Here is a 27,138-nt window from a genome sequence, read left to right as displayed (position 1 = left end):
CGTTACCGCAGGACTCAAAACACTCATAAATGTTTGCTTAAGTGCTCTCAAAACTGCTATTTGCTTTTTAAGGTAAAATCACATGCTTATAACTGTGTGGCACAGTCGAAGCTAGTCTAGATTTATGAGGATAATCTTAGCAATAATTATAGCAAAAAATCCCGACAATGTGGTATATTATAAGTTTTTTTTTTCCTCAATTATTTGATATGAATGGTGATTTCATTCCAATTAAGATTTCAAACATTAGCTGACCCATTAATAGTAAATGAGAGACAGCTATATGTTCCATTTTTGTGAACAGGTTCTCAATGGACTAGCACGTCTGAAATGCATGACATCAAAGATTAGAGGGGGTGTTGAAAAATTAATTCCACCAGTCTTAATATTTAACAGAAGTCTCAATGTTAGGAGTACAACCTTTCCTCTTTTTCTACGCCTAATTCTGATGGATGTGTCTTGCTGTCAAACTGGTAGAGATTTCAGAAGCAGGCAGCCACTCAGAATTGCTGTGGTTTGGGGTTTCTTTGTGGCCTCCTCACCCGTCTTCCGGCAATACTTCCATGCCTTGAATTATCTTATCTCTGGGTTCCTTTCTCTGCATTTGCCTTGGTCTGAATCCATGAATTCAGTAGTCAGAATCATGTATAACAGAACTACGGCTTTGTTTGTAAAAACAAAGCAATGGGCTACATCAGCGTTTACTATAATGTAGCCAGCCAAGACAAAGCCAATTACCTCCCCCACCCGCCGCCAAAGAGAGATTCACTGTGCTATTTTCATCATTTTGCACTGTGGTGAAAAAAAGACTTTTATGCTTATCCCTGGAATGCTGGTTGAGACAACCTCATTTTATACCTCAAAATGCCCACTCTTTTTCAAATATAAGTTACCTTTTTTCAATTATTTGTTTGTGAATGGTTCAGTCAGCAAAACTTTACTTTCTTGCTTCAAGTTCGTGCACTGAAGACAAGGTCAAACTTGATGATTTTTAGTGATAAACTCGACTGTCCTGGTGAGTTAGGGCAGCAATGGGCAAATGATGTTTAGCTTTTGTTGAATATTTTAAGATTTTAAAAGATTGCAGTGAACCAAGAAAACACATCAGTAGGGTTAAATTTGAAGTCCCGCTTTACTGATACTTTACATACATTTCTATGGTTCAACTTTCCAGCACAAGCACTCATTGACTATTAAGTTATTAAAGTTCAAAGATACAACAAACCAAACAAAAGTACATTCGAAGTGGAAAATAAATGTATGAATTTAGACTTCTCATAGGCAATAGTAGGAATAGGAATAAGCTACATGTACTTCAGTGTTATCCTTTAAACTTTTCAGTTGAGGTTAAAGTGCCTTGCTCAAGGGTAGTTCAAAGATAGTTGTTGAGCGAAGAGAAAATATATATATATAGCTATACTGGATGTTTGTTGGCGGACAGATTTGACTGCTTTCCAAAAGAGTGATTTCCTCTCCTCCAACACACACACACACACACACACACACACACACACACACTCTCTCTCTCTCACACACACACACACACACACACACACACACACTCTCTCTCTCTCACACACACACACACACAGAGCTGAACTCATTAAAGCCCGGCTGCTGTGAGCGCCCTGCTGCTGTTCCAACAGAGGTCCCCAACTGAAACACCCGGACGGCAAGGACAATTGTTCCTGTTTTGTGGGAATAAATCACAAGGGCTAAATGTGACTAGTGGTGTCTCACTTTGATTATCACTGTTGACATATTAGCCGAGTGCAGAATACAGATTGCGTTCCCTAGCTCTTTCAAAAATGGTCATCTGCTATCCATGACGGAATCATTTTTGGCTGTTGTTGCTCTGTAGAACTGTAAGCCAAAAAAAGCTCCTTAATTATCTTAAATTACTGCATTTTGGAGTATTTGGGTTATCAACATACTAAACAAGAGTATTTTGTGTTCAGTGTTTGTGTCACAAATTGAATTCCATTAAATTTCTAGCATTTCTTTTTCTCAAAATGGCTCATCAAGAAATCATGAAACATAACAGCACAATGGCTTTCAAATAGAAACAGCCATTAAAACTGAGAGCAAAAAAACATTTTTTTTACTGGGAGAACTACAGCATTATTCCAGATAATATACATAAAACAGTAGACATAAAGATCCATCAAGCAATTTTGATATTTTTAACTGTGACTCAAACGACTCTCTGCAATGTATTAGTGGTGCTATACTGTTGATCCCATTGAGAATCACAACAAACAGTACAGTCTGGATAGCTTTCAGCTCATTGGTTCCTCAGACCTTATAGAGAGGAGGAATGCCAAGTGTTTGGTAACTAGATCTAAACATTGAGCAAGCCAAAGAGGGACAGAGAAAACTAGAGCAGACCAGGGCTAAGACAGCTTTGTGCCTAAAGTTTATGTAATTTACAGTGGCGTTTCTTTCTCTTTTTACACATGAAGAATTCACAGAAATACAGCAAAGATGCGTTACTATGGGATGTTCTGGATTTGTTATAAACTCAGAAGACAACAAGTTAGTCAACATTGAAACAGGCTTTGAAAGAAAAGTGGTTCAGTGTATTTTTGGTAGTGGGTTTTGTGTGCAAATTTTAGCTTTGGTTGCTCATATTTTACATTTGTGTATTTTTAATGATGTTGATTTTTTCTTTGCTTACCTGGCCTTTTTGGGATTTTTGGGTGGGTTTTTGTTGTAATTCAGACGTGAAAAGTAATTCAGCTCTCAAATAAATAAATAGTCGCACTGACAGTAAACAGTATTGATAATGCGCTCAGCAGGAGGGATATTCAGTTAAGATTTGGTTTAGACCCTGAAATACATTCACACATGGACAAAAGGAATAATTCATTCATTTATTTTGTATCCTTCAATTTAAGCATGCAGACTAAAATACGGAAAGTGTATAGTGATACTGTATGAATTAGACTTTATATTCACAATCATAATTCTGGTGAGCATTCAGTCAGCTGATGGTGTCATCTGAACTCCACATTCATTTAGTCTGTGTGAAATGTCTGATAGTGCAGCTGTGTTTAGGTTCAAAATCAGACTGCATCTTTTAAGTGCATGAGAACAATAAATGACAAGCTTTTGTTTTTGTGTGTTTTCGCTGTCACAGTTGTGGCAATAAATGTTTTAGTAAACAGTAAATCTTTAATGAAACAACTTTTTACTGTATCCTCTAAAAAATAAATCAAAGCTGAGTGAATAGCTTTGTTGTGAAAAATGTTACTGATGAACAAAAGACATCTTCATCAGTAATTACTGATACAGATGACTGTTTGATCATCTTATTGGACCTTTTGAAGTCTGACATGTACAACACTTATAATTCATTATTCAATAATTAGCATCATCCGGAATTATGCACAAATGATAACAATAATTAGAATATATTGATAAATCATTGATAAAAATGAACTTAATAATTTCCACATGAGTTCGGACTAATTCATCATCATTTTAAGCATCTTTAGACACACTTTTAAGCAAATCTATACAGACAGCCTAAATAAAAGTTTTGATGTACATTTCTGGAATGTGTTTTATGAAGAAGAATATGAATATGAAAAACTATACTAAACTTAAAAAACTTGTAACAGCATTAACTTTTTTTGAAACTATGGAAGCATTTATAGAAAAGTCTTTGTTCAAAAATACTACAGCATGCTAAATTCATCATCACAGTAAGTACATATTTTTGTGCAGAAACCACGGAAATTATGAACTGTATTTTTTTCTGACTTAGGCTACTCCCAGTGGAAGTATCTCAAAAGGCATAGCAGGCAAATAACAATGAACACCAATACACAAAGTGCTTTGCCAACACATGAATGTTGTTGCAGATGGAAAGCCGTGACAATAAAGTTAACAGTATTTCACTTTAGCTGTGAATTTTGAAATATCTCACTTTCAGCATGTGAAATTCTGCAAAACACTAAACTTTTCATCAAAATAACTTGGTCTGCATTACCTCCTTTGGGTGCCTTGTGACAACAGCACTTAACTATCAGAATAAACACACAATTTTCCAAATTCAAATTGAGAAGAATAGATCCACTCATTATTATTGAGTGTCAGCAGTTAAGCATCTGATGACTGATTAACCTGAATCTAGCTTCTATTCACAACGCTTTGTGCTGAGGTAAAGCAGTCTTTCTTAACTTCATATCAGTGAATGTTAATATTTATTTGCTCACCCATGTACTTCCTAATCAAAGGCTTTCTTTGTGCATCACTGTGTCAATATTGCTAAAAATGCAAAGATTAGTATTAACTCATAGAATAAACCTTGATTTATTGCATTGTATCTTACAGGCTTCCAGAGGTACGGATCTCAGACAACGGGCCTTACGAATGCCATGTGGGCATCTACGACCGGGCAACGAGGGAGAAGGTTGTCCTGGCTTCAGGGAATGTTTTTCTTACTGTTATGTGTGAGTACCATCACTACACTTCATCTATATGTTTAAAGCTAAGGATGCATCCTTCCAGTGGGGTCTTGCTTACAGTATTCAGTGTATTTCTGGTTAAAACCGGATGCTGGGGTGGGACATGCAGTGCATGGAGAGGGACTGTTCAAAAACAGCGGGTTGGACAGCATGACAAAGATTGAAAAACTGGATGTGATGCAGGCCTGCAGGCAGGAGACAAAGCCGTCTTGATCACTCAAAAAAGTGTGAGGTGCCAGAGGGGGGATGTTTTAAAACTGATAGTAGGCTACTATAAGTATAGTATAATAATTATAGTATAATGTAGGCTACTACTATATAAGTTTTCCAGCAAGTAACAGAATGTTGGTTAAAAAAAATTGTGGTGTAAAGTGTTTTAAATAATGCAAATAGGGTCATTGTTTAGCAACTAGTATGATGTTGATGTTGATTCTTAATGAGCAAGTGAAGCTTCTTCTACTGCCCTGTTGAAAGTAGCTTTAATCGATATTTTTATAATAACATGTATCAAATGACAATGTGAAATTATCTCCCGAATCTGCAGCTCCGCTCTACTTTATGCAGCTTTATAGCAAGTTTTAGCTCATTGCGTAGCTGTACGGGTAGCAGCCTTACTGTTTTAGTTTACTCCCCTTGCATAGAGCTGTTTTCGGCCACAGCAGCCAGCTGTTTTCGGTGAACAAAACTCTAAAAACCAACTGTGAACTACCTGCTCAGCACCAAACAGCAGTCAGACACAGTTAGCAACTAGCTGGTGAACATAGTGGAGCATCTAGCAGCTGAAGAGACAGATCCCTCAGGAACCAGAGCTAAAGAGAGTACATATTGGACTTAAATTAGCCAGGTGGCCAGAAACTCAACTCCAAATGAATGATAATGTCTCTCCGTAACTACTAGATGTGTAATTAAGTGCAACGGTGATAATATGTCAACGTGTTCACAACTTGTTTCTGCTGCCCTCAAGTGGCCATAAATAATCAGTTATTGCAGGATGTGGATCTCCACAATGATCTTTTTGATTATGAGAGGGTCTCTTTTGTTGCTGTGCAAAACCTGCAAAAACACTCTCATCGTCTACGTTCTGTTCCGTCATCTCTCCCATTTTTGGTACTGAAGTAGGAGAGACCAAACGTTAATCACTGTGATTGTTCCCCTCCCCTCTGGCAGGAGGCTGCGGTCCATCAGGACCAAAACCTCCCGCCACAAAAACAGTTTCTTCCCCTCTGCAGTCAACCTGACAAACTCTCACTGACCCCCCCCCAGAACACAAACACAAGCTATACGTTATATTAACGTACATCACCCCTGTCCCCACTGCGTTACATTAACGCACCCACCCCCTACTGGACACTTTATCTGGACACTTTACTTTATTCTGGTCACTGCACTGTTGTTATTTATCTTATCTTATTTTTTTTTTTTATTTTTATTTTTATTCTTATTCTTATTTTAGCTTTTATATTCTACTTATTTGTTATCAAAACAATAGCACCTTCAGACCACAGCAAATTCCTTGTAATGTATGTTACTTGGCAATAAACAGTTTCTGATTCTGATTCTGATTCTGATATCAGAGATCAGTTGTCTCACACCGGCCTGGTATGAGTTTGAGAACAACCATTAGCTCTTTCTGTAGCATGTTGAGGTTTGGTGTGAAAATATTTGAAAAATGACCGCCACCCCGATAGATGTTGGCTCAGAGAAGAAAACAATGGCACTACAGGCAACAAGTGGATTAATCACCCTCTCCCAATGAATACCAAAGATGTTTTACACAGAGGTGATTTTCAGGTTGATACAGTATTTATTATTATTATTATTTATTTTTGCCTGGTGGCCACTTTTTCGTCCTGCTGTCATGACTGGCTGTATGATATCAAGAGTTAATGAACACATTTCCTTGTAATTTGTGGGCTGATAGGCCTTGGGCGATGGAACAATTGATTAAATTTCAGTAGTGGATCTGGATCTAGAATGTCTGCCATTAGAAGGTTATTGCTTCCTTCAACTATGAACCTATAAGAAACAGACTTGATTCTAAATCCTGAGGGTGTGTTAGCAGGGTCAAGAAATCGATTCCAACTGAAAATTCAACTTGATAGGAATTATGTCTTTTTGCTGTAACAGCAAGTGTTGAGAGGTGCTCAGCGTTGGCGGAGATATGCGCTGCCTCTGTGCCCTCTACTTTTCCAGGATTTACATTTTTAGACAAAACACTTTGTTCTTGTGCCTATCTATATATCCATGTCTATCTGCCTATCTGTCTGTCAATCATGTGGATTTAAAACTGATGACTCTGCTTTCTTCCATTTACTTCAAACATCATGGCTTTTGTCATACAACCACTTTTACCATTATACAGTTACTAAAATATCTCATTCAATCACTGGAGGAGGTGGTGTGCCCGTAGACTATTGCTCAGTATGTGCTGTAATTATTGTATTTAAGTCCTCCTAATGACAGCTGCTTCGCTTCCCTCTGATGTATCAATTCCAGCAGCAAAGACATGCTGTTCTCCATGTGGTCCTATGGCTAATTAGCAATGGTGAAATTTTTCAGTGGAACACCAGAGAGAGACGCCGTGTGACAATATTACTCCATTATCACATTTTGTGCCTCTGAGAACTGCCTATGATTTTCATGTTCCTTTTTTTTATTTTAACTTAAGGCATTTGTTTCTTTTTGACTAAGCCCTTGACCTTCTGTTCTGTTCTTTTTAATGACCAATCCCATGCCTCTGTGTGAGCGCTCCCTCACACTGACGTCAGCAAAAGACTTTATCAATGGGAGGGGATTTACTCAGTTAACTGTGTCTCATTTCAACGTCGGGTGGGAAGAAGTGAATGATGTAGTCGTGGGATAGTTGGAGCACCCTAACTCAGCTGGGTCTTAAATCACCACTCCACAAGAGAGGAAGAAGTATGGCCTCTGGCATTGTGGCTAATTGCCGTCTAAACTGAAACAGAATTATTCATAACCTATTAGTGTGTCAAGTTCAGTGGGAAGTAAAGAAAAAAGTAGAGAGGAGAAAGAAAGAAAATGAGAGGAAAAAAAAGTTAATTAATAGGAAGCAGTACACGGAGAGTATTTAAATTTTTTAAAGGGCTTCATAAATAAGAATTATCATTTTAATGAATCCCCTGCCAAGAAATTCAATCATCCAGTTTTAAAAGGCTAAACCCTGAACTCTTGGTACCTCCGCTACTGTCCTTCACTCTCTGGAAAGTTTGGAAAGTCTTTGCTTTTCTACTTGCACTGCATGACCATATGTTGACTTTATTAAGCCCAAAGGCATGAAGAATCTCTCACCCAAATGACTGCCATAGTCACACCGTGATGACCAATTTATCCAATGATGAATGCAGTACATAATTACACATGACTGATTTCTGGAGTTATGGGCAAAGCATCATGCACAGTATTCTTAACATTTACAAGCTTACAATATCGAAATAATTGGTGGTATTCTGTTTTGTTTGTCTGGTTTAGTTTTTTTAATGTACACTATATACCATATCCCCTGGACATTTGCGCCAATAAGCTTTTATCTTGATAATGAGGAACATGAATAAGATGCAGTACCAAGATGTACCCATAACTAGGGCACTTTATTATGTACTGTGTTAGCAAAATCCTATCCCTTAACCTGAATGAGTGGTTATGGTGCTCTGTGCATGTAAATGTAATTATTGGTGCATTACTGTATGATAATCTATGATGAGGCACTGTTGTTATCAAAGTTCAAAATCAACATCTGAACTGAGAGGTTATGGATGAAAAGTTCAGTGTGAGAAAATGAAATAAGCTGATGGACAGAATCCTTATTAGGGTATTGAATTTGCTGTCAAATCATTTTCAGTCTCAGTCTGCAGAGGATACATTCAACAAGATGTAAATACACAGTGGGTAGAGAATTGACAATGTTATAGAGTTTGGCCTTTTGACCTACTTCCTCTCTGGTATAGTTTCATTGAAGAAGGCACAGCTGAATGACATCAAAGAACAAAACATTTAGTTCTTTGATGTTAATACCAGAAACTTTAATGCGATCATCATTTTTCAAAAAAATACATAAGAAATCATACAAAACGGTGGGCAGTACTTTATTAAGAAAGACTTAGTGCATCACATTCATAGTAATTTCCTACAGCTGCAGGCTGTGGGTCTGCCAACAGAGTAGGACATATAAGACTGGAATATTTCACTCAACAAGATGTTCTTTCACTTTGGATACAGTTGAAAATGTGTGTCAAAAATTGCAGAGCACTGGTTTGTTATAGTCATCACCCTCAGGCCAGCATTACAGGGGGAAACTACAAATGCAACTTCATGGTCAAGTCCATTCAAATGTATTTTTACATGCAACATTTCAAACAGAATCCGCCTGCTTCGTGCAACACTGAAGCATTGTAGAGCACTGCAGAGGTTATTGGCTGCAAAATGTCCAAACAGCTTCAACTGTGTTACTAAATTGCATGGGATCTTTCAACAATATACTGTAATCTCATTTCTTTGCCTTTGTGAGGAAAGAAAAAGAATGTCTAAAAGATTTATTCACAAGGTCTTGTCAAAAATAATAGAAAATGACATCTGCAATTGTGTTCCCACCATACTGTATATTAGATGCAGAACTTTGATTTAACTACAATTTTCTTAAATCCCTTGATAGCCGTACAAATTCAAATAAGGTTTTGCTGCAATCAAAGCAATTATAATGGCAATGCAAGTCATTGTGAAACACCTGGAGTGCACAAGTTCACGCCAAATTATGAAAATAATTAATTGGGCACTTTTTAGATCTTTACTTATTTACCTTTACCAAGGTATGAAAGAGCGTGGTGACATGTACATGTAAATGTAATAGAGTAGGGGCACTGTTTTGCTTATTGCATTGGACTATTGTCCACTGTACAGCAGGCTACATCCTCAAAAGTGAAATATCAAATGCCATTTTTATTTTCATTGTCAAATTTCGACTTACTAATTCTTGGATGGAAAATTACGCTGCATTGTTTATATTGTTTACATTTAATTTTAATATAGTCCCCTATGGGTTCGGCATTTAATGAATGTATGTATGAAGTAGTGGAATTGAAAGATACATGTTTAGGCAGCTGACATTTTCAAGCACAAAATATGTGATGTTGCTGCAGTACAGTAGATTCAGTATATTGTGATTTCACCACTAGACTTCTGTTCCGTCACCAATCACATAAAATAGATATTTCATTCTGCAAACACTGACATATCCATCCCTGTAAAGCTAAGGTCATAATTTCAGGTTTTGCTGGGTGAAAGAAATCAATACCTCTTTTCCCAATGGTAGAGATAGGGTCATTATTTGTTATTACCCAAAGTGATTCCTATGCGACATTCCAAAGATTACAAGGAAAGGTTATTTGTCTCCTTAGAACGGAGCCTGACCTTGGGAAGCCAGCTCCTGGTTGATCTGTGCATAGTGTCCGAGATAACTAAGGTTGTTGTCTGTATCAGATGACTGTTGTTGATGACTGGGTTGCGACTCCTCCGCTGGATGAAGAACATCTTAATAGCCCTTGTGTTTAAACATCATGTCACGTAATACCAGAAATCCTTTCTTCTAACCTTCTGTAAACCACAAGGATGTAATTTAAAGGATACCCTTCATGAGGCGGCAGGGCTGGTATTTATAACCCCTAGAAACAGAGATGAGCGCTAAGGTGTAGAGGGACTAATTACCTTCTCATCCGATAAAACTAGGATTCGCTTCAATAATGGATGCCCAACTTTAATTAAGCGCTGTGTATATTTAGGCGCTCGTTTATAAATGGGTGGGATTAATGGCGTACGAGCCAAGCCCAAAGACAGCAACGCCTGCAGACACAGCAATTCGGTGTAGGAAGAGTTCAGGGACTGCGTGCGACCGTACGCATGCTTGTGCGTGGAGAGGCTTGTTTGGGTGGCGGGTTTTGATTCATTGCTTGGGAGAGGCTCTGTGTTCCGACTGGGAAGTGAAGAGGGCATCTTGGCCGGACTCGACACATGGAAGGACTCAAACGTAGTTGCCTAATTCTCAGCTCTCAGAAGGATGCCTGCCTCGGGTCACCATAGGGGATTGTTCAAGAGTCCTTGATGTGGTTCTCCATTAGTCTCTAATTTATCCTCTGTGTCACCTTCCTGCTCATCACACTTAATGTCCTACAGTGTGCTATCAGCATCACAACCTGTTCAACTGATTTTGTGCAAAAATGTTTCATGCGGAAGGCAAAAACATTCTCTGCTTCATTTTCAACTGCTGTCCATATGGAATTAAGCCTTTTCTTTTTTGTAACTTGTTCATAATTAACAGTACAGACCTCCCTCTGAGATAATTTTATCTGGAAATTAACAGTTCTTTCTTTTAAAGAAATTGTGCGACCCCTTCACACTACTTACCACCACCATCATGCAGTTTTGCCTGACTGGGAGCAGCTTACAGCACCAATAAACCATGTTGGCTTGGAGCCCATTGAAGGAAAAAAAAAAGAATGAAATGAATTCAAAGAGCAGATGAATTATTAAATGTCTGTCTTTGAGCTAAACCCTGGGGTGATAATTGAGGCAAAAATAAACAAACCATGGGCTTCCTCAAGGATCTCGCTACCCAACATTGAACTGGTAGTCGGTGCACCACTTAGTTTATACTAAAGAATTTCTCTTTTTTGTCTTCCTTCCATGCTGTCAGACTTTTGTCAGAAAGATATCTGTTTTCCCTTTACTTGACGTTTTTCAAAACCCACTGAAGTGCGGGATCTTTCATTAATTTAGCAGCAGAATTTTAAACCTTCAACGGACAAACTGTGAACTCCATTGCTGCCATCTTCAAACAGCTTCAACTGAGTTGTGGCATAAAATTTCAATCATATTACCACGCTGTATATCATACTGTATCTCATTTGAGGCTGCATTAACAGCAAGCCATTTGTACCCTCTGGCTCATTCAGTGCCTCATTCAGTTGACATTCACCAGGCACTCATCAGCAGGGCAGTCGATGTGCACCAAGGCTATAGCCTCTTGAGTAAGCCTGTTTTCATACCCGGGGATTTCACACAGCAAACACAAAACAAGCATCTGATGGTTACATCACATCGTCTGCTCATATTTCGACCACAAAAAGGCTCCAGGAGGCAATATTTTGGCCTGAGAAACTGTTTATCAGCTACGACCTGAATTCACATGCACCCCTACAAAAAAGTGCATTTTTGTACCATGGCCAGGAAACATGATGTGCAAAATTTTAAAGCTGATTTTAAAAAAAAATGTAAAACTGAAAATACCATCCATTTCCATCGTAATACCATGGTACTTTTTTTTCAGAGGCAGGTTATTTCTGTACACTGATTAATTTGCACTTGCATGCATGGCACCATATAACAGTAAAAATTAGCAAAGTAGTAGCAATCAAGAATCCCCACAGATTGCTTCCAAATCCTCAGTTGAAGTCCACTGGGCACGAAGTGTCCAAAAACTCTCACCATTGGCAGTGACACAGTGTCATAAAGGCCCCTTTGAAAAGGCAGATATGTACATCATGAGAAGGGATGCCTTGCATTGCTACCAGCTTGGGTGTGACCATGCATAAAGCTAGCATTAAGAGTCAGTGCCTCATGTACATATTTATTTTAGTTACTATTGAAGCATATGAGGCAAATTATCATTTTGATTTAATGAAAACTGATAATGTATTTTCTTTCTGCGTTTAAGCCCTAGTATTGGGCTTTTATGTTTGTATTGCTAACAGCCAAGTAGAACACTATGCTGAGTATATTATCCATTTTTCCTCTCCTTACTACACCCACTTAATGCCAAGAGACCCTGCAGACACATTAAAAGTTTGGCTTGTCATTTCAAATGTAGGCATGTCCTGAGTAGACCCTGCAGCTTCCACCACCATATGGCACTATTGTTAAAGAGCACAACTTAGGGTTGTGCTGAGTATACTAGGCTGCTGAAATGAACAAATACCATTTTGATCTGCGTGACATCAAGGGAGGCTTATTATTCCCCATGAAACACTGCATCTCCTGCCTGTCATGCATTAATCATTTAGGAATGCCCCTCCCCAAATACATAATCCCAGTCATGGCAGAGCAGCAACAGTGGAGGATATCATGCAAAGATCGTTCTGTGCTGTGCAGTATTTCTCTTTTATATATACTGTTATGCCTGCTGGAGAATGAAATGTCACTTGAAGTCAATGAGTCACATCAAATAATTATCAAGTCAAGGTTGTTATATCCATAAGCACAAAGTTGTAGAACTGTCAGAGACATGGAGACACTGTTTCTGACAAGAAGAAACTTTCAGCAAATCAGCTTTTTTTTTTTCAAAGCACCACACTAAAAGACAGAAGTATACATCTTCAAATAGCTCCAAGAGTCTTTAAACTATCACTTAAGAATAACCTTGTGATGTCTTTCACAATGCAGCCCTTTCTTGTTTTCTTGGGGAGCGTTCCTTCCTTCATCCTGAGACGTGCATGTCTGATATAGAACACAGTGCCTCCCCCGATGTCTCCTTGTGGTTCTCTGGATGCTGTGAAGTGTAGGCTTCAGTCCTTGTGGCGCAGTCTCCCTCATTCTCCTCACTCCCCCTCACTAAGGATGTCTTCATCGCTGGCTGCGCTCTGCTCCCCACCAAGGTCCCTCCTTTTGAGCGTGGTTGACTGAGGAGGCGACAGAGGAGAAACAGCTTCGCCTCCCCAGAGACACGCAGCTGATTGTACCAAAGGATGAGAAAACCTTTTTGTCTCTCTACCTTTTACCTCAATATCACCTTGCTTGATAAGTCTCCTTTCCTACGAAGTGATCCCCCTAAAAATAGTTTCTGGCTTCACAGGTTTTTTGAGCAAGTTTGACAAAACTTATCAGACAGTGTTATCTTTTTCTCTGTAAATTAATCGATTCATTCACTTAAGGAGGTTATGTCTTGTATTTTAAATTTAATCAATTTCTCAAGAGACTAACCCAAGGGCATCTGTAACTTGAAAAAGGTCAACTAAAAAGAGCCAGACAGGACGAAAAGAGCCAGAATGGCTCCCCAGTTTGTAATATCATTCCAGCCCTGTGGAGTAAGTATATGATTCGAGTTATTTTTAGCTTGGCCCAATGTGATGGTTAGATTCTTTTGTAACTACAGCGAAATACATAGATGTGAGATCACCTGTCTGTCATTAATAGCCTATTCTCTTTCCTCTCATAACGTTTACTAAGTATTTGCACCCACAGTCTATCCCCCATGTGCTCTTTATCAAAATATTTCATTATGTCAACTCCCTTCAAACTATTTTGATGCATAGCTCACCAGAAGGGATCATAATATAAAAGCCCCAAAAACCACAAAGGCAGATGAGTTTTTCCATTTCTTTTAGACTTTGACAACAACATATTGACAATAAATCATAATGATTAAATTTTCTTCACAAAGAGGCTGCATTTATGCTATTTGGAAGATAAAGTCAATATAGATCGTGGTTGAAAGCTTCGAAAGACAATATCTCTGTTTGTAAGTGTGGGGCGACTATGACACATTGTCTTGTGTGCTGTCTGTTAGTTTTTGTAAAAGTCAGAATGTGTTCCTGTTTCTTTGCAGTCACACTGTCTTTGAATTTAGGTTTGACTTTAGAATGCCTCTACTTATTGTGTTTTGAAAAGATTAATTATAATTGCATCATGATGTTCAGGGTGTACCCCACCTCTTGTCCAATGTCAGCTGGGATTGGCTCCAGCCCACCGCGACCCTGTAAAGAATAAGCGGTTATAGAAAATGGATGGATGGATGGATGCATCATTATGTTCTTTTAGATATTATGAAACAGGTCTCATTTTTTTTTTTACATTGTCACGTTGGGTAATAGCATCTCCCACACAGATGAGGTTTGTGAATGTCATTTAGTTTAGTTTATCTTTCCAGTGTCACATTTGGAGGGTGGAAAGTGGCAGATATTTAAAAAAGTGGTGCTGAGTACCTTTCACTTTGGTCTTAGCTCTTTGAGATTTGACACTCGTCTTTGCTGCTGCACAGAGGACTGTGAGACAGGCGATAAATTTATGGGGATAGAAGAAATACAGGTTTAGGAACCCCTGAAAGCAGCCCGTGGGCATGGATCGAATGGATTTCTTCTCAGTGTGCCCATTTTTTAAACTTGAATAGGAATCAGAGGAGGGGAAGCTGAAGGGAAAATTGAAATGGGAAATTCATATTAGATTGGGACCCTTGTTCCTGTCGAAATCCATCAAATTAGGGGTAGGTAGTCTGCATTAATTGTGTTAATGTCTGACCTGAAATAGTCTTGCTGGGACTGAGAGGTTTGTAATGATGTCTTTGGAGGAATACAACAAAGTTGCTTTTAGATGTGCAGTCTCAAGAGTAGTGTTTTAGAAACCAGACCTGTTAATTAATGTATTAGAACCTATAACCTAACATAGGCACATGGGCAAGTCTGTACCAAATATACCTTGTTTCATTCTTGAGAGAACTGCCTAATTGCTAATTTACAAAAGCATTCTGAAAATAATTTAATTGTGGTTGAGGAACTTACATATTCAGGTATTCAAAAGGGCAGAAAACAGAACTCATGTTGATAAATATAGAAATGAAAGTGAAAGCTTGTGAAATGTGACAGCTTTAGAAGACCCAAAAGCCAGTTGATGAGTCTGCTTTTAGAAATTAACCACTAATTGGCACACTCTAGTTAGCTCCATTTTATTTCTCTCTCTCTCGTCTTCTTCTTGTTATTATTTTAGTAGCAGTAATTGTACTATTGGGAGTTCTTTTACAAACACTTTGGCTTCTTGAGGTGAAAATCATTCACTAGAGGATTTCATATAGGGATGGATAACATATTCTCACGTGTGACATATTTGTAAATCCATTGATTGAAATTCCTCTTCCAAATCCCAAGACAGAGTGAATGAAATGTGCTCAAACCATAGTTTTATAATGTTACTTTCACCTTGACACCAGAACTGTCATATACCACATGCAGACCGTGTGCAAGATGCTCTAGCTCTAGATGGGGGAGTGTAATGTGTTCGGTACAGTTGTCGGCATCACAGGACCAGCTTCCTTATAGCTGATACACTCACAGTAGCTTTGCTAGAAAGAGGATAGACTTTTTATGGAAATGTAGTCACACAATCCATCTCTTTTCCTATATTTACTACACTTCTGCAGTGTGTGCTTCAGCTGCAAGAAAGCTACTCCCATGCTGTGGAGAACTGAACTTAATTGACTGCTGTCTCAACCTCACTAGACCTCACAGTCACTGTCACAGCACACCAGGGATGAATGCAATGGAGGCAAATCAATAGTCAATTAAAAAATGTATACCCTGTAATATTTTTTTTAAAGGAAGCAAGCAAGAGGACACTGCAGTCAGTACGCCTCAGTACTGGAGAAACTTTGTGAGATCAAAAAAGCTCACCGGCCAAAGCGTCTGGTAGAATTGACACAGCGTGGGCACATTTTTAGCCCACATTTGGCGGGCGGCAAATGTTAATTTCAAGCCCTGGTGGCACGACATGTGGCATTGGCATGGACTGCAGTGGGCAGGTGTTGCCTGTGTGGGAGCATAAAGATCTGAAATCTTATTCCAAAATTAGATATCCAACCACTGAAAAAGAGTGATACCTGTTCTTGATTGATCGTACAAAAGATAGAAAGTATTGCCCTTAATAGAAAGAGAGATGGAAATCAGCAGGGACCATGTGATACAGTGCTGATTTGATATGTAGATTCGGAAATATTATATAAAATAAATCTGCTGTATACTGGGAAGCAATAATAGACAAAAGCAAGACTAAAAAGTAAAACCAGAAAAACCTTTATTGATGTCAAAGCAGATCCAGATGGACACTGGGTCTGAGGACTCTTGGCTGCCTATCAGCGATACAGTCAGGGGCAAGTCTATGCATAGATTAATAGACAAAAGTATCAGGATCTTAAAAATCTATGCTAAGACTAATTGGAGTTGCAGCAAGAAGCAAGTGCACATTAGAACAGGATTTTAGAACAGGAGTGGTGTTAGCTCTTTTCTTTGTTCCAGTTAAAACCTTAGCAGCAGCATTCTGGGTGAGCTGTAGTGATTTATAGACATTTTGGGGAAACCTGGGAGCAACTTCTCACAAATAGCCAATCCCACTTGTAAAAACTGAATGGGCATGCTTCTGAAAGACCCTGACCTTTGTAGTTTTCCTTAAATGATGGAATGGTGATAGTGGATGTCCTTACATGCAACTGCAAAATGTTAAATCCGAATCAATGCTAAGACCCAGTGGTGAAATGTGCTGAGATAATGTAGTTAACTGTGAGCACAGTTTCTCTTTTTGCTCTCATGGACCAATAAACTTGATCCTCACCTCTTTTCATTGATCGTTTTGACGACATTTTTTGTCATCCACACATAAATCTCAGTTTTGGCTTTAACCATCAAGATGTACAGCTGTTTAGATTTGTAGTAGGATGTCGTCAGCACAAAATACAGCTCAGTGTGCAGATGTCGACCCCCTAGTCAAATTACAGTCTTTATTTGTTGTGATTTCAGGTCGATTTTTAACGTTGACTATGATCTTGATACTGTCAATGATATTTGATATTATACTGTCACTACATGTGTATGTCCACAGATCCATATTTAGTGAATATCAGTTGAATACCTTGAACTCAATGAACTTAATTGACGCTTTAGGCATTCAGTTTGTATTACTACTGTATGCATACGAAATGTAAGGAAGCAGGCAACACTGCAGCTGGTGAATTAAAAGTGTAGGTCGATGTTCACTCACACTGAAGTCATATATTGCTACACAAAATATAATAATTTCATGTACATCATCTGCAGCAAGATTGACCATGGCCATGCATCTGTCTCTACAGTAGATAAACAGAGAGACTGACCTCAGTGACTATTCTCAATGCGTGTACTCTTCAATGATAAAAGCTTTGCTAAATTGAATGATCAGATTGACTTTTGTCTGGTGCTTCACTGAAACCACAAGGACAGATGGACACTGCCCCCCCCCCCACCAAATTACTTGTAACTCAGGAGCACATGAACTGACAGGCCTAGCATAGCTTGTTTCTGTTTCTGTAGTTTAACTTCTACTGATGGACTCTGATGGCTCCCTCACTAAATGATACAATCTCTAAATGTGCCCGGATGCTTGGAGCTTGCTTGCTATTAGCTTTGTGTCAATGAACTGGTTCTGTATTAACTTAAAAAGGGATGTGCTGGGTATTCTGAACATTGTTGCCATAATAGACTTACAGATTGAAAGAATATGTGCCGTTTTGGGCTAAGGAATTAGTAGAAATGTACGATCTTGAGGTAGCCTCAATCTCTGTTCTGATGTTGGATAATTCTGTTACGGAGTAAACAGTTGAAGTGGCTGTGCGCCAAAAGCAGATTTGAGTGAGAAACTGATATAAAATCTTGATGTGGGCTGGTGAACAGTGGAAAGGTTGACAAACCGAGCAGACATGTTTTCACTGAAACAGCTGGACTGCCAGAGACGACAAAATCAGTTGAGGCAATATCTTGAATAATGCATGCTCGAGGATTCTCTCATAACCTCATTATGTGAGCGGTGGTGAAATGCTGATATACACAAAACATATTGTATATCATACTTTGCATTTCCAGGAGATGGGTGATGCACATTGCACTGTATTGATAATCATTTTCTTCTGAACAGGGAAAGCAAATATCCTCTTGAAATTCACGATATCCAACATTTTATGAGGTGCCAGAACGAAAGCTTGCTACAGAGCTGAAACTCCACCTAAATCAAATTATGCCATAATGGAAAGTAGGTGCAGAGATATCTGCAACCTCATGTGTGCCAAAGTCAATATGTTTGTCAGATTGCCCCTGAACAGAGTAACAGTGCTCCATAAATGATTCCTTGTTCCATATAATGAAGACTCTTTCAGCTGGCTCTTGCTGCTGGCTGTGACTTTGCCCGGGAGCATATTCTCTGTTGTTCTATCCTATTGTGACTGAATGACTGTGGAATAGAAACAGGATCAAAACCTGACTTACAATTATAGCTCAGGACACAAGAGGTTGTCTTTGCCCCGTCTTCCTGCTCTGCTGATATGAAGACAAACACAGCCAGATGTGTTAACTCAGTGAAAATTATTGCTTTTTCCTTCCAAAAGTGAATGTGTGAGGGCCAGTAAAGAGATGTCTCTTCCTACGGCTATTTCAGTGAAGAGTAAGCGTCATTTTTAAATCATATTTAGAGGGCCATGGAGAGTATATATTAACATCTGTTTTACATGAGGTACAGCCCATTGTAGCCACACAAAAGGCTCCATGGCTGCTATGACTGAGCAGAGCTGCCATGACGTTCAACAAATATCCCCACTGGCCTTGGAAGCAAAGACCAAAGGAATCTGAATGTACCCAACATTCAGCGGTCTATGGACAGGAAAGTGTAGCCAGAAATTGAATTTCCTGCCATATACAGTATAAACCTTATTTTGCCACCGGGGACGTACAGTAAACAAAGCCTGACTGCAAGCTAGACGCCTGGTCCAATTTTAAAGTTGGATTTTGAAGTTGGTCATACACTTCAGTCATACAGTTGAAAGGCAATCATGACGGTGTCAGGTATTCCAAAAACCATTTGATGTGTGATTTTACTTGGAAATGTATTACACCTAACACAAAATGTGGCATTTACCAGCACTGGTACCAGCATACCAATTTTCTTCAATCAATTTGCTTCTCTTCTCTTGAGAGCCTTCAGCAGTCTGTAGTTAAACATGTTACTGTTACATCAGTGACTGGGTTATGGCCACAAGTGCGTCGTTCTTGAAAGTTTGAATGCATGGAGAGCAGTGTTGCAGCAGTTTTCTGCTTTATGTAGCTCTGTTTGAATTTACTGTTTAATTCCTCATTTAAATGTTCACACTAGGAAACATGAATCACTGTCATCTTCTTGACAAATTTGCCTTTGAATTTTTCAGGGTCTTTCAAGAGCCATATTATTAATGCCCAGACTAGTTATACATGTGACATCAACATGATAATACTGTAAGTCTGAAAGAAATAAGAGCTTGCACAGCACTAATCTCAACCCTTTGGGGCTCTAATGAATCCGCTTCAGTCTCTTTACAACAAGAGATTTGCTCTTGGAGTAAACGCTTCATGAATCTATCATTGTTCTGACCTCAGTGTGTTTTATATAGAAGTTTCCATCAATGCCATATTGTGAGTGAAAATATGAACTGGCGTTGGTTTGATGGGTCGCTCTGTCAATCATTGTAAATGATCTCTTCTGAAAACACTTAATTTGCCACTTTCAATTATCATAATGATGTAATATTGTTTTCTTGGAAGAAGAGATATGGATGCTTGTACATCAGTTTTGCTCCTCAGCACTGGGTTGAATTGCAAATAAATACTCTCAATATTAACAAAACACTGACATAGACGTTATAAAAATGTGAGTGTTTTGCATATACACATCTGTCAAGAAAAGGGTGAATTGAGCTTGAGTTTTCCCAGTGAGACATTACAGTGCCACTTGTGGTACTATGGCAGACCCTTTTTTTTGCATTGATTAGCACACATCACTGCTGACTCCTTAAGCTTCACAATCCTCTCTAGATGACCAGGAATCTGAGCACTAAATCCAACCATTTCTGTGGTTTTTACATGTAAAACAGCTCATTTAAAAGCTCCAGCTAGAAATATGGATTATTTTTTATCAGAAGCACACATGTTTCCTCCTCTGAGCTCGATTAAAGAATAATAGACCATTCAAAATTCTGCCACATTAGAAAGTGCTGCAACTTTCTCTTTTCCACTGTAGTTTTGAGATATGCCAGAATCCTGAGACTTGGTGCAGACACTCACTATATGAAATGTACCATTTTTCCTGATTTTTACCTCTACTGAAATTCACCAGTCCTCTGTTTGTGATGCTGGCCTTCATTAATTGAAGCATATCTGATAATGTGAGGCTGACCTTGTCCAGATTCAGAAAGAAACTTTTGAAAACATTTTTAAAATAGCACTCACAAAGATGAAATTTTATAATAATAATAAGTTTATTCTATAACTTTTACTTTTAATCATCTTGCTAATCTTAGGAATAACTATGAATAAAGAAAAAGAAAAACATTAACAATAAGATGAAGAAGAGATACTTGAGTGTAATGCTGAATGAGGGAGTTTCATATATAAACAGAACTCACAGTACTTATGAAGATTGTGTTCTTCACATTTCTCTTCATAACAAGGTCATGACAGTAAATTTGGTTATTCCTTTATCACTCACCCTGATGACAAGTGGAGAGGAAAAAAACCTGAAGACGATGCTTTTATGAGATTGTCTAGTTTAACACGAATGACAAACTAGAAAGCCCGGACTACATTACTTACTTATTTTCAGACACGACTTGATAAAAACCCTGTTGTGTAAAAATTAAGTTTACATACAACTGATCTGCAGTAGTGAATACATTTCATAATGTAATGCTGCATAAATTACAATTTTTATCAACATAAGGAGATGTCTTTTATATTGAACGTGTTTCCAAACTGTTCACTGACAACTTAAGGGGGTCGCAATGAGCATAAGTGTGAAATATTCACAATGTATTTCATTAAATATCCACTCTTGACAACCTGGGCAACTGGAGATACTAAGTTTAAAAATACTGAAATACTGATGATGACAGTCTTAACACACCTTGAATTTATGTATATAAATAATTAAGACAAGTTCAGAACCTGAAGTAAAAAAGTTAAAGTGGGTTTTGATCACTGAATGGCAAGACCATTTTGATGGAAACCACAAGTTTTGGGGCTCATGCCCCCCTCTGACTGACACTACCTGCTATCCACATATCACCCCATGGTGTGATGGATGACCATTGTATGTTATAGGAATATGAAGGCTTTTATCCAGCAAAGGGTTGTTTTTGTTTTTTCCTCACTAAAAATGAAATAAAAATGATTTCTTATTGGGTATACCAACCTTTATTTGGTAGGGTTTTTGAATGGGACCATCTTTATCCAGAAGTTAGCAGTAGAAGCACATTTCCACATCTTCTCTGAGTTTGTTTGGGCAGGAAACTGTGAAATCTGACCCTGAAAATTAAATAATTATAACATGTATACCCACAGTCATACATACACACTTACACACACCAACATACTGACAGACACTTGCATCTATGAACACAAACACATGCATATATATGTATTCTGCAAATGCATGCACACATTCGCACACAAATACAAACACACTTGAGTAGACCAAACTCCAAGCTGAATCAGAGCAATTTCCAGGGTGAATCAGAGCAATCTGGTCATCCTAATTATGGTGTGCTGTACGGGAAACTGTGAGGTCCTCGAGGAAAGTTGTAATCAAAACCTCAGGCAGCAGGGTGCTGCGATGAAGTGGCTCTCTACATGTGCAGTTAATATGAAGGCATGAAATTGCAAATTCATGACCCTTGAATACAGTGTGCACCAGGCATGAGGTCAGTCCTAGTCTTTTTCTGTTTCTATGCTTTCTCATATTGAGAGGAACATTGCAGAGGTTTCCCTGCTTGGCAATATTGGGAACTGGATCATTATATAAAGAATGTGAAGCGGCAGGTGTAGTGCAGCATGGCGCAATTGTTTAACCTGCCTTTAACGAGGGCCACAAAACATAAATCAAACACCAGACCATGACTTTATAGTTCATCCCATTTTTTGTCCTCATTTTACTTTGGATTTACTACATAGTATATAGCTGAATGGAATATTACCTAGAATTGTGCTATTATTATGGATAGACCATGCAGGCACAAAACAGGGCATAGACTCCTAACAAGGCTTTTATTTTCTCATTGTCACGTTCGTAAGTGCTTCACACATTTCTCAGCCTCATCTTTCGGTGTTACAATCCTGGTCAATTCAATGACTGTCATCACCCTTGGAATGTCAATGATGTTTCTAACTAGTTTAGCAATTAAAGGCATCCTTGAAACAAAACCTACCATGTCTTGAAGCAAAAGCTTCAGATTTAATTGCAAATGGTTGCCAATCTGCTGAGTGCAGCTCAAGTAGAAAATGGGATTTTTGGCTGCAGTTATGTGACGGAATGAGCTGCCATGGGATGTTATGACAAATTCTCTGAACTGCCATGTTCAAAGATTCAATTGTCAAAATATATATATATATATATACTTTGGTGTTAAAACATGTTCAGCAATCTCTACAGTACATAGAATTAATGATAAAAAACTTTAGAAGAAGGAAGTCGAAAACAGGATTTCTTTATGGCACAGAAGGAGGCCAGGGACACCAGGATGTTAGTCAACATTTCTAGTTTGAAAAGAGCTGCGGCACCATGAGAGTTCAATTTATTTTGAAAATGAAAGATGTTTTCAGCCCCTATGTAAATCTAATATTTTCTACGGTCAAAATCAGAACCAGTGCATTCATGAATATTTAGGAATTGGTAATATGTCACCATGAAGTAATCAAATGTTATTTCCATTCGTATCACATGCAGGAAATGCTGAAATTGTATCTGGTATATGACTGATTCATTCATTCATTTTTCCATTTTATTTCTTTATTACATCTATGTTATTTATCATATATAGTTCTTAATTATCAGACTGTCTTAGAATGTCAGGTGTGAAAGGAATGCAAACTTTGTTTTCTTTTTCATGTGTTTCACAAAATAATTCTCATTAAACCTTTCCTGAATATATTACACTGCAAATACGGTGTATTTATCTTGAGCTTCTGATTTGAATCTTTCTAGTGCTTCATGTAATCGCCTCTGACACAGACAAACAAACAAACAGATAAGATAAACAAAACAGTTGTATGACAAGACAAAGCAGAGGAAAGTGCTTGGATCAACAGACTAGGCTTAGTCCTTTGAGAAATTAAATCAACGTTGGTTTGTGGATTTTATCTTTTTGTGAGAAGGAGTGTTAATGTCAGTCATAATATTTGCTGGGCCCAGTAAATATTGAGAGATGCACCCCAGTAATGAAGTTGAGAAAATACAGGTGCACCAAGTATGCCTCTTTCAATGGACCTAACAGAATCTGGGAAATCCAAAATCTCCATCCTTCCCATCTACTATTAATTCCTAATACATCTGAATTTCTGGGGATCAAAAAGGCCATTTTATCTCCTGACTTAATGTCATATTTTCTTAAAACAAACTTAAAAACAACAACAAAAAATACTGTTAAAACTGTAAACGAGTGGCAGATCAGATTGGAATTAGTGATGATGATTAAGATGGTGTTTGGATTTCCTTTCCCCTAACACTCATTTCTGATTATCTGAAGCCGTTAAAGCCGCTGAGAACTTGTTTTCATCAAAGATTCATTACTAGGTAAGGAACAATTAGAATTCCATTTCAGAAAAAAATATCCTAAGGTTTTACTCATTAAGAGTTTAACAGTCAAGAACTCAGCTAATCAGTGGAACTGTGTGGGTGTCTTTGATCAGATTTGATTGACAGTGGTCTGTCAACATGAGCAAACATCACTTGTAGTCAAACGCTAAATGAGAAACCGGAGTGGGAGCTTTGTCCATATTCTCAGCGGGAAGTCAAACATGTCTTCAGCGAGCAGTGGGCTCCGTCAGGGTTGTCCCATCTCACAGATTCTCTTTGTGATTTTCATAGAGAGGATCTCAAGGCGCAGCCGGGGGGGAGGAGAGTGTCTGATTTAGGGACCTCAGAATTGCTTCTCTGCTCTTTGCAGATGATGCGGTTTTTTGAGCAAATATTTGTGTATTGGAAATGTGATGTGACCATGCCTTTAGAAGTGTATTTCCATTTGTTGAACCGTTGTTGCCATGCTTCTCCGTGACTCATACACCTGTTTCAGAGCGGTGAGGCCAGTGATGTGACTGAGTGTGTATTTATTAATCACTACACCCTCAGATTTATATTCCATTTCAAACAGCCCCCCACACAGACCTACTGCTTTGTGCTTGTAGTATTGAGCCTGCAATACATAAATCTGGTAGCCACAATGTTTTTTTATAAATAAGTCAGTTTTTAGTTACATTTTTTTATGGTGGAGTAACACAAAATGCAGCATGTTTGACTGTTTGACTGGAGATGCTCTGCATTGTCTGCGTTTAAGAAGTGTTTGCAATGTCTGATTCTAACAATGAATAAATCTGCAATTTAGCTCTTCCAACAGCATTAAGTCGCATATTCCAGCTTTACAATACATGTTCTTTTAAGTGTAACGCAAAAGAGAAGTGCCATATGGGTATTATCACAGCACATAGCTGCAACATGACTACTGCAGGACTCTATACATCATTATGCTCTATAGAACTTGCTCATTTTAGCATATGTTACAGTTGTCCTAGAAATGTTGAGCCCCATTAAGAGCCTTAATGTGTTTCACACTTTATTGAACATTGTTGAAACATGCCATCAGCTATAAGTTCCCATTCTCTTCAGAGTGGATTACTCACCAGAAAGAACCCATCAATCAAATGCAACACAAGGGACATTATTCACACTTGATAAACCTTTTTATCCCTTTAATGTGTGAAGTTAGACACTTCAAACATCCCATTCTGCCCATGTCCCTCAGGAAAGGACTGACACTATGGAGAACACACTACATTTGGTACATCCTTTCAAACCGGAACTCAATGTTAACCAATTACTGATCCAGGTTTAAAGCCTTTTATATGAAGCTGACCTTGCTTGTGTCAGCACAGAGAATATGGTGAATATAATACTTAACAGTGGCAGAACAAGGCATTCAGAATTTTAGACAGACAGATGTGAATGGTATTAACAGGTCTCAAAACTGGTAACTAAAGAGTTCAGATTTGCCATGTAGGATGGGATCATTTGTCAGGGTTTAAATGTCACTAGCCACGTGAACAGAGGCTTTCCTGGGTCACATTTTTAGTTCTTTCTCATCTTTAAGTCACTGACAATTCAGTTACCGTTAACAGAATAACTTTGATATGAATTTCTATAATGTGATTGATTACGGTAGGGTTTGCAACAGATGGTGGTTTGCGTATGGCTTAATTCGTGGAACCAAATGATTTGTGTCAGGGTTTTTTGTTTCTTGCAGTTTCTTACATAGTGCAGAAACTGCAAGAAACACCCAAGATTGCCATCACAACAAGTGATTAAATTACTTTGTCACATGTCATTTCCGACTCCTCATTATTCCTGTTGTTCCCTGTACTGTCAACCATTCAACAGAGGCAAAAATTCCAGAAATACTGGTGCACTGTATCAAAATTGCTCATCAGGGCACATCAAGGTTAAGATTTGGTGTAACTTAAACTCTTAAGTGAAACAATTCTAGGACAAGTATGAAAACAGTTTTCTCTTAACAGGTGTGATTGCACGTAGTATCACTGGAATAATGTGACAGGAGTTTGTGGGTGATTGGTACAGCATGGCTCCCGGGCACTTTTTCAGAATGGTGAATTTTTTGGCGTTATTCAAAACCAGAAACAGAAGGGAACAAGTGATCATGCCCAGATGGAGCAGGTTTTGGGTTTGTTAAATTTAAGTTTTTGTTAAGCAAGTGTTGGCTGATAAATCAAGGGAAAATAAAACAGGACCAAAGAAAAAAAGTCACAATAACCGAGAAAACTGAAGTCTGTTTTACACCCTATCCAAACATTTTTAACATGACCACAATGACTCTCTTAAATTCTTGAAATAATACATTTGGCAGCTTCTGTGTGATGATGTCAGACTGAGAACATACTGCAGCAACAACTGCTGAAAAAATCTTTTTTTGAAGTCTGTTTTAAGAATTTATGGTGCAGCAGCATATCTTTACACAAACGTATCATTAAGGAAGGCAACCTGTCTCAAACACATGCACGTGTGCATGCATACACAAGACTCAGGCTGCCACCAATTATCAGCTTGGCATCTTGAATTCACCTTGAATTGTTCAAATAAACACTCAGAAACACTCAGTCGGTCACCTCTCAAGACATGAAAACACATAAGAAACACACATTTTATGTAAAAAAAACAATTTGAAACACAGAACTTCCAGTAAGTGTATGTGTCCTTCAAAATATTACACGTTTGAAGTATGAGACAAATCAATGTTTCGTGCTGATGACCTGCCATTCAAACCAAAAGGAATAATTGAGAATGCTCACTGAGATTTTTGCACGTTAAATTCTCACTTTAATAACTCTCTATCAAGTCCTTTCACAATATTTAAATAGGTATAGTATGCATGTAGAGGTGTGAATACTGTTTGGAGACTGCATTTACCTTGAAAAGACAGCTATCGGACATGTAACGCTAATATTTTTTTGTGTACTGTTTTTTTTTTTTTTTTTTACCAAACAAACCTCTGTATCAAAAATCTGTTATTTTCTTAACTTACATACTTCCTCTTCTTACCAGTGTATTAATCATTCAGTTCACTTTATTTCAGGCAGAATAGTCAAAAAACCTGTGATGAGAAATAACAGAAAAAAGATACAAGATATTCTATCTCAATAAAATAGATGTATCATGTCCATTAATGATGGCTCTGAGATGTGTTTGATAGCCAGGAAAATTATTGCTTTGGTGCTGTATGCCAGAGTGAACTAAAACTGTCGTCTGAATTGACGTTCTGAATGGCAAAAGGAGCCTCAAAAATGGT

At 38.2% G+C, this 27,138-nt stretch overlaps 1 protein-coding gene across 2 annotated transcripts in view; it reads left to right on the top strand.

Annotated features, from left to right (window-relative positions):
* Positions 1 to 27,138, top strand: part of igsf21a (immunoglobin superfamily, member 21a) — a 154,535-nt gene that overhangs the window by 90,574 nt on the left and 36,823 nt on the right. For both annotated transcript variants that reach the window (XM_070903230.1, XM_070903229.1), the window contains exon 4: positions 4,339 to 4,457. In XM_070903230.1, the coding sequence (XP_070759331.1) occupies positions 4,339 to 4,457 (119 nt within the window). The remainder of the gene's footprint in view (positions 1 to 4,338; positions 4,458 to 27,138) is intronic.

This window comes from Enoplosus armatus, chromosome 3 (genome assembly GCF_043641665.1).
Source record: "Enoplosus armatus isolate fEnoArm2 chromosome 3, fEnoArm2.hap1, whole genome shotgun sequence".
Lineage (NCBI taxonomy): Eukaryota > Metazoa > Chordata > Actinopteri > Centrarchiformes > Enoplosidae > Enoplosus > Enoplosus armatus.
This window is presented reverse-complemented; position numbering and strand designations above follow the sequence as displayed.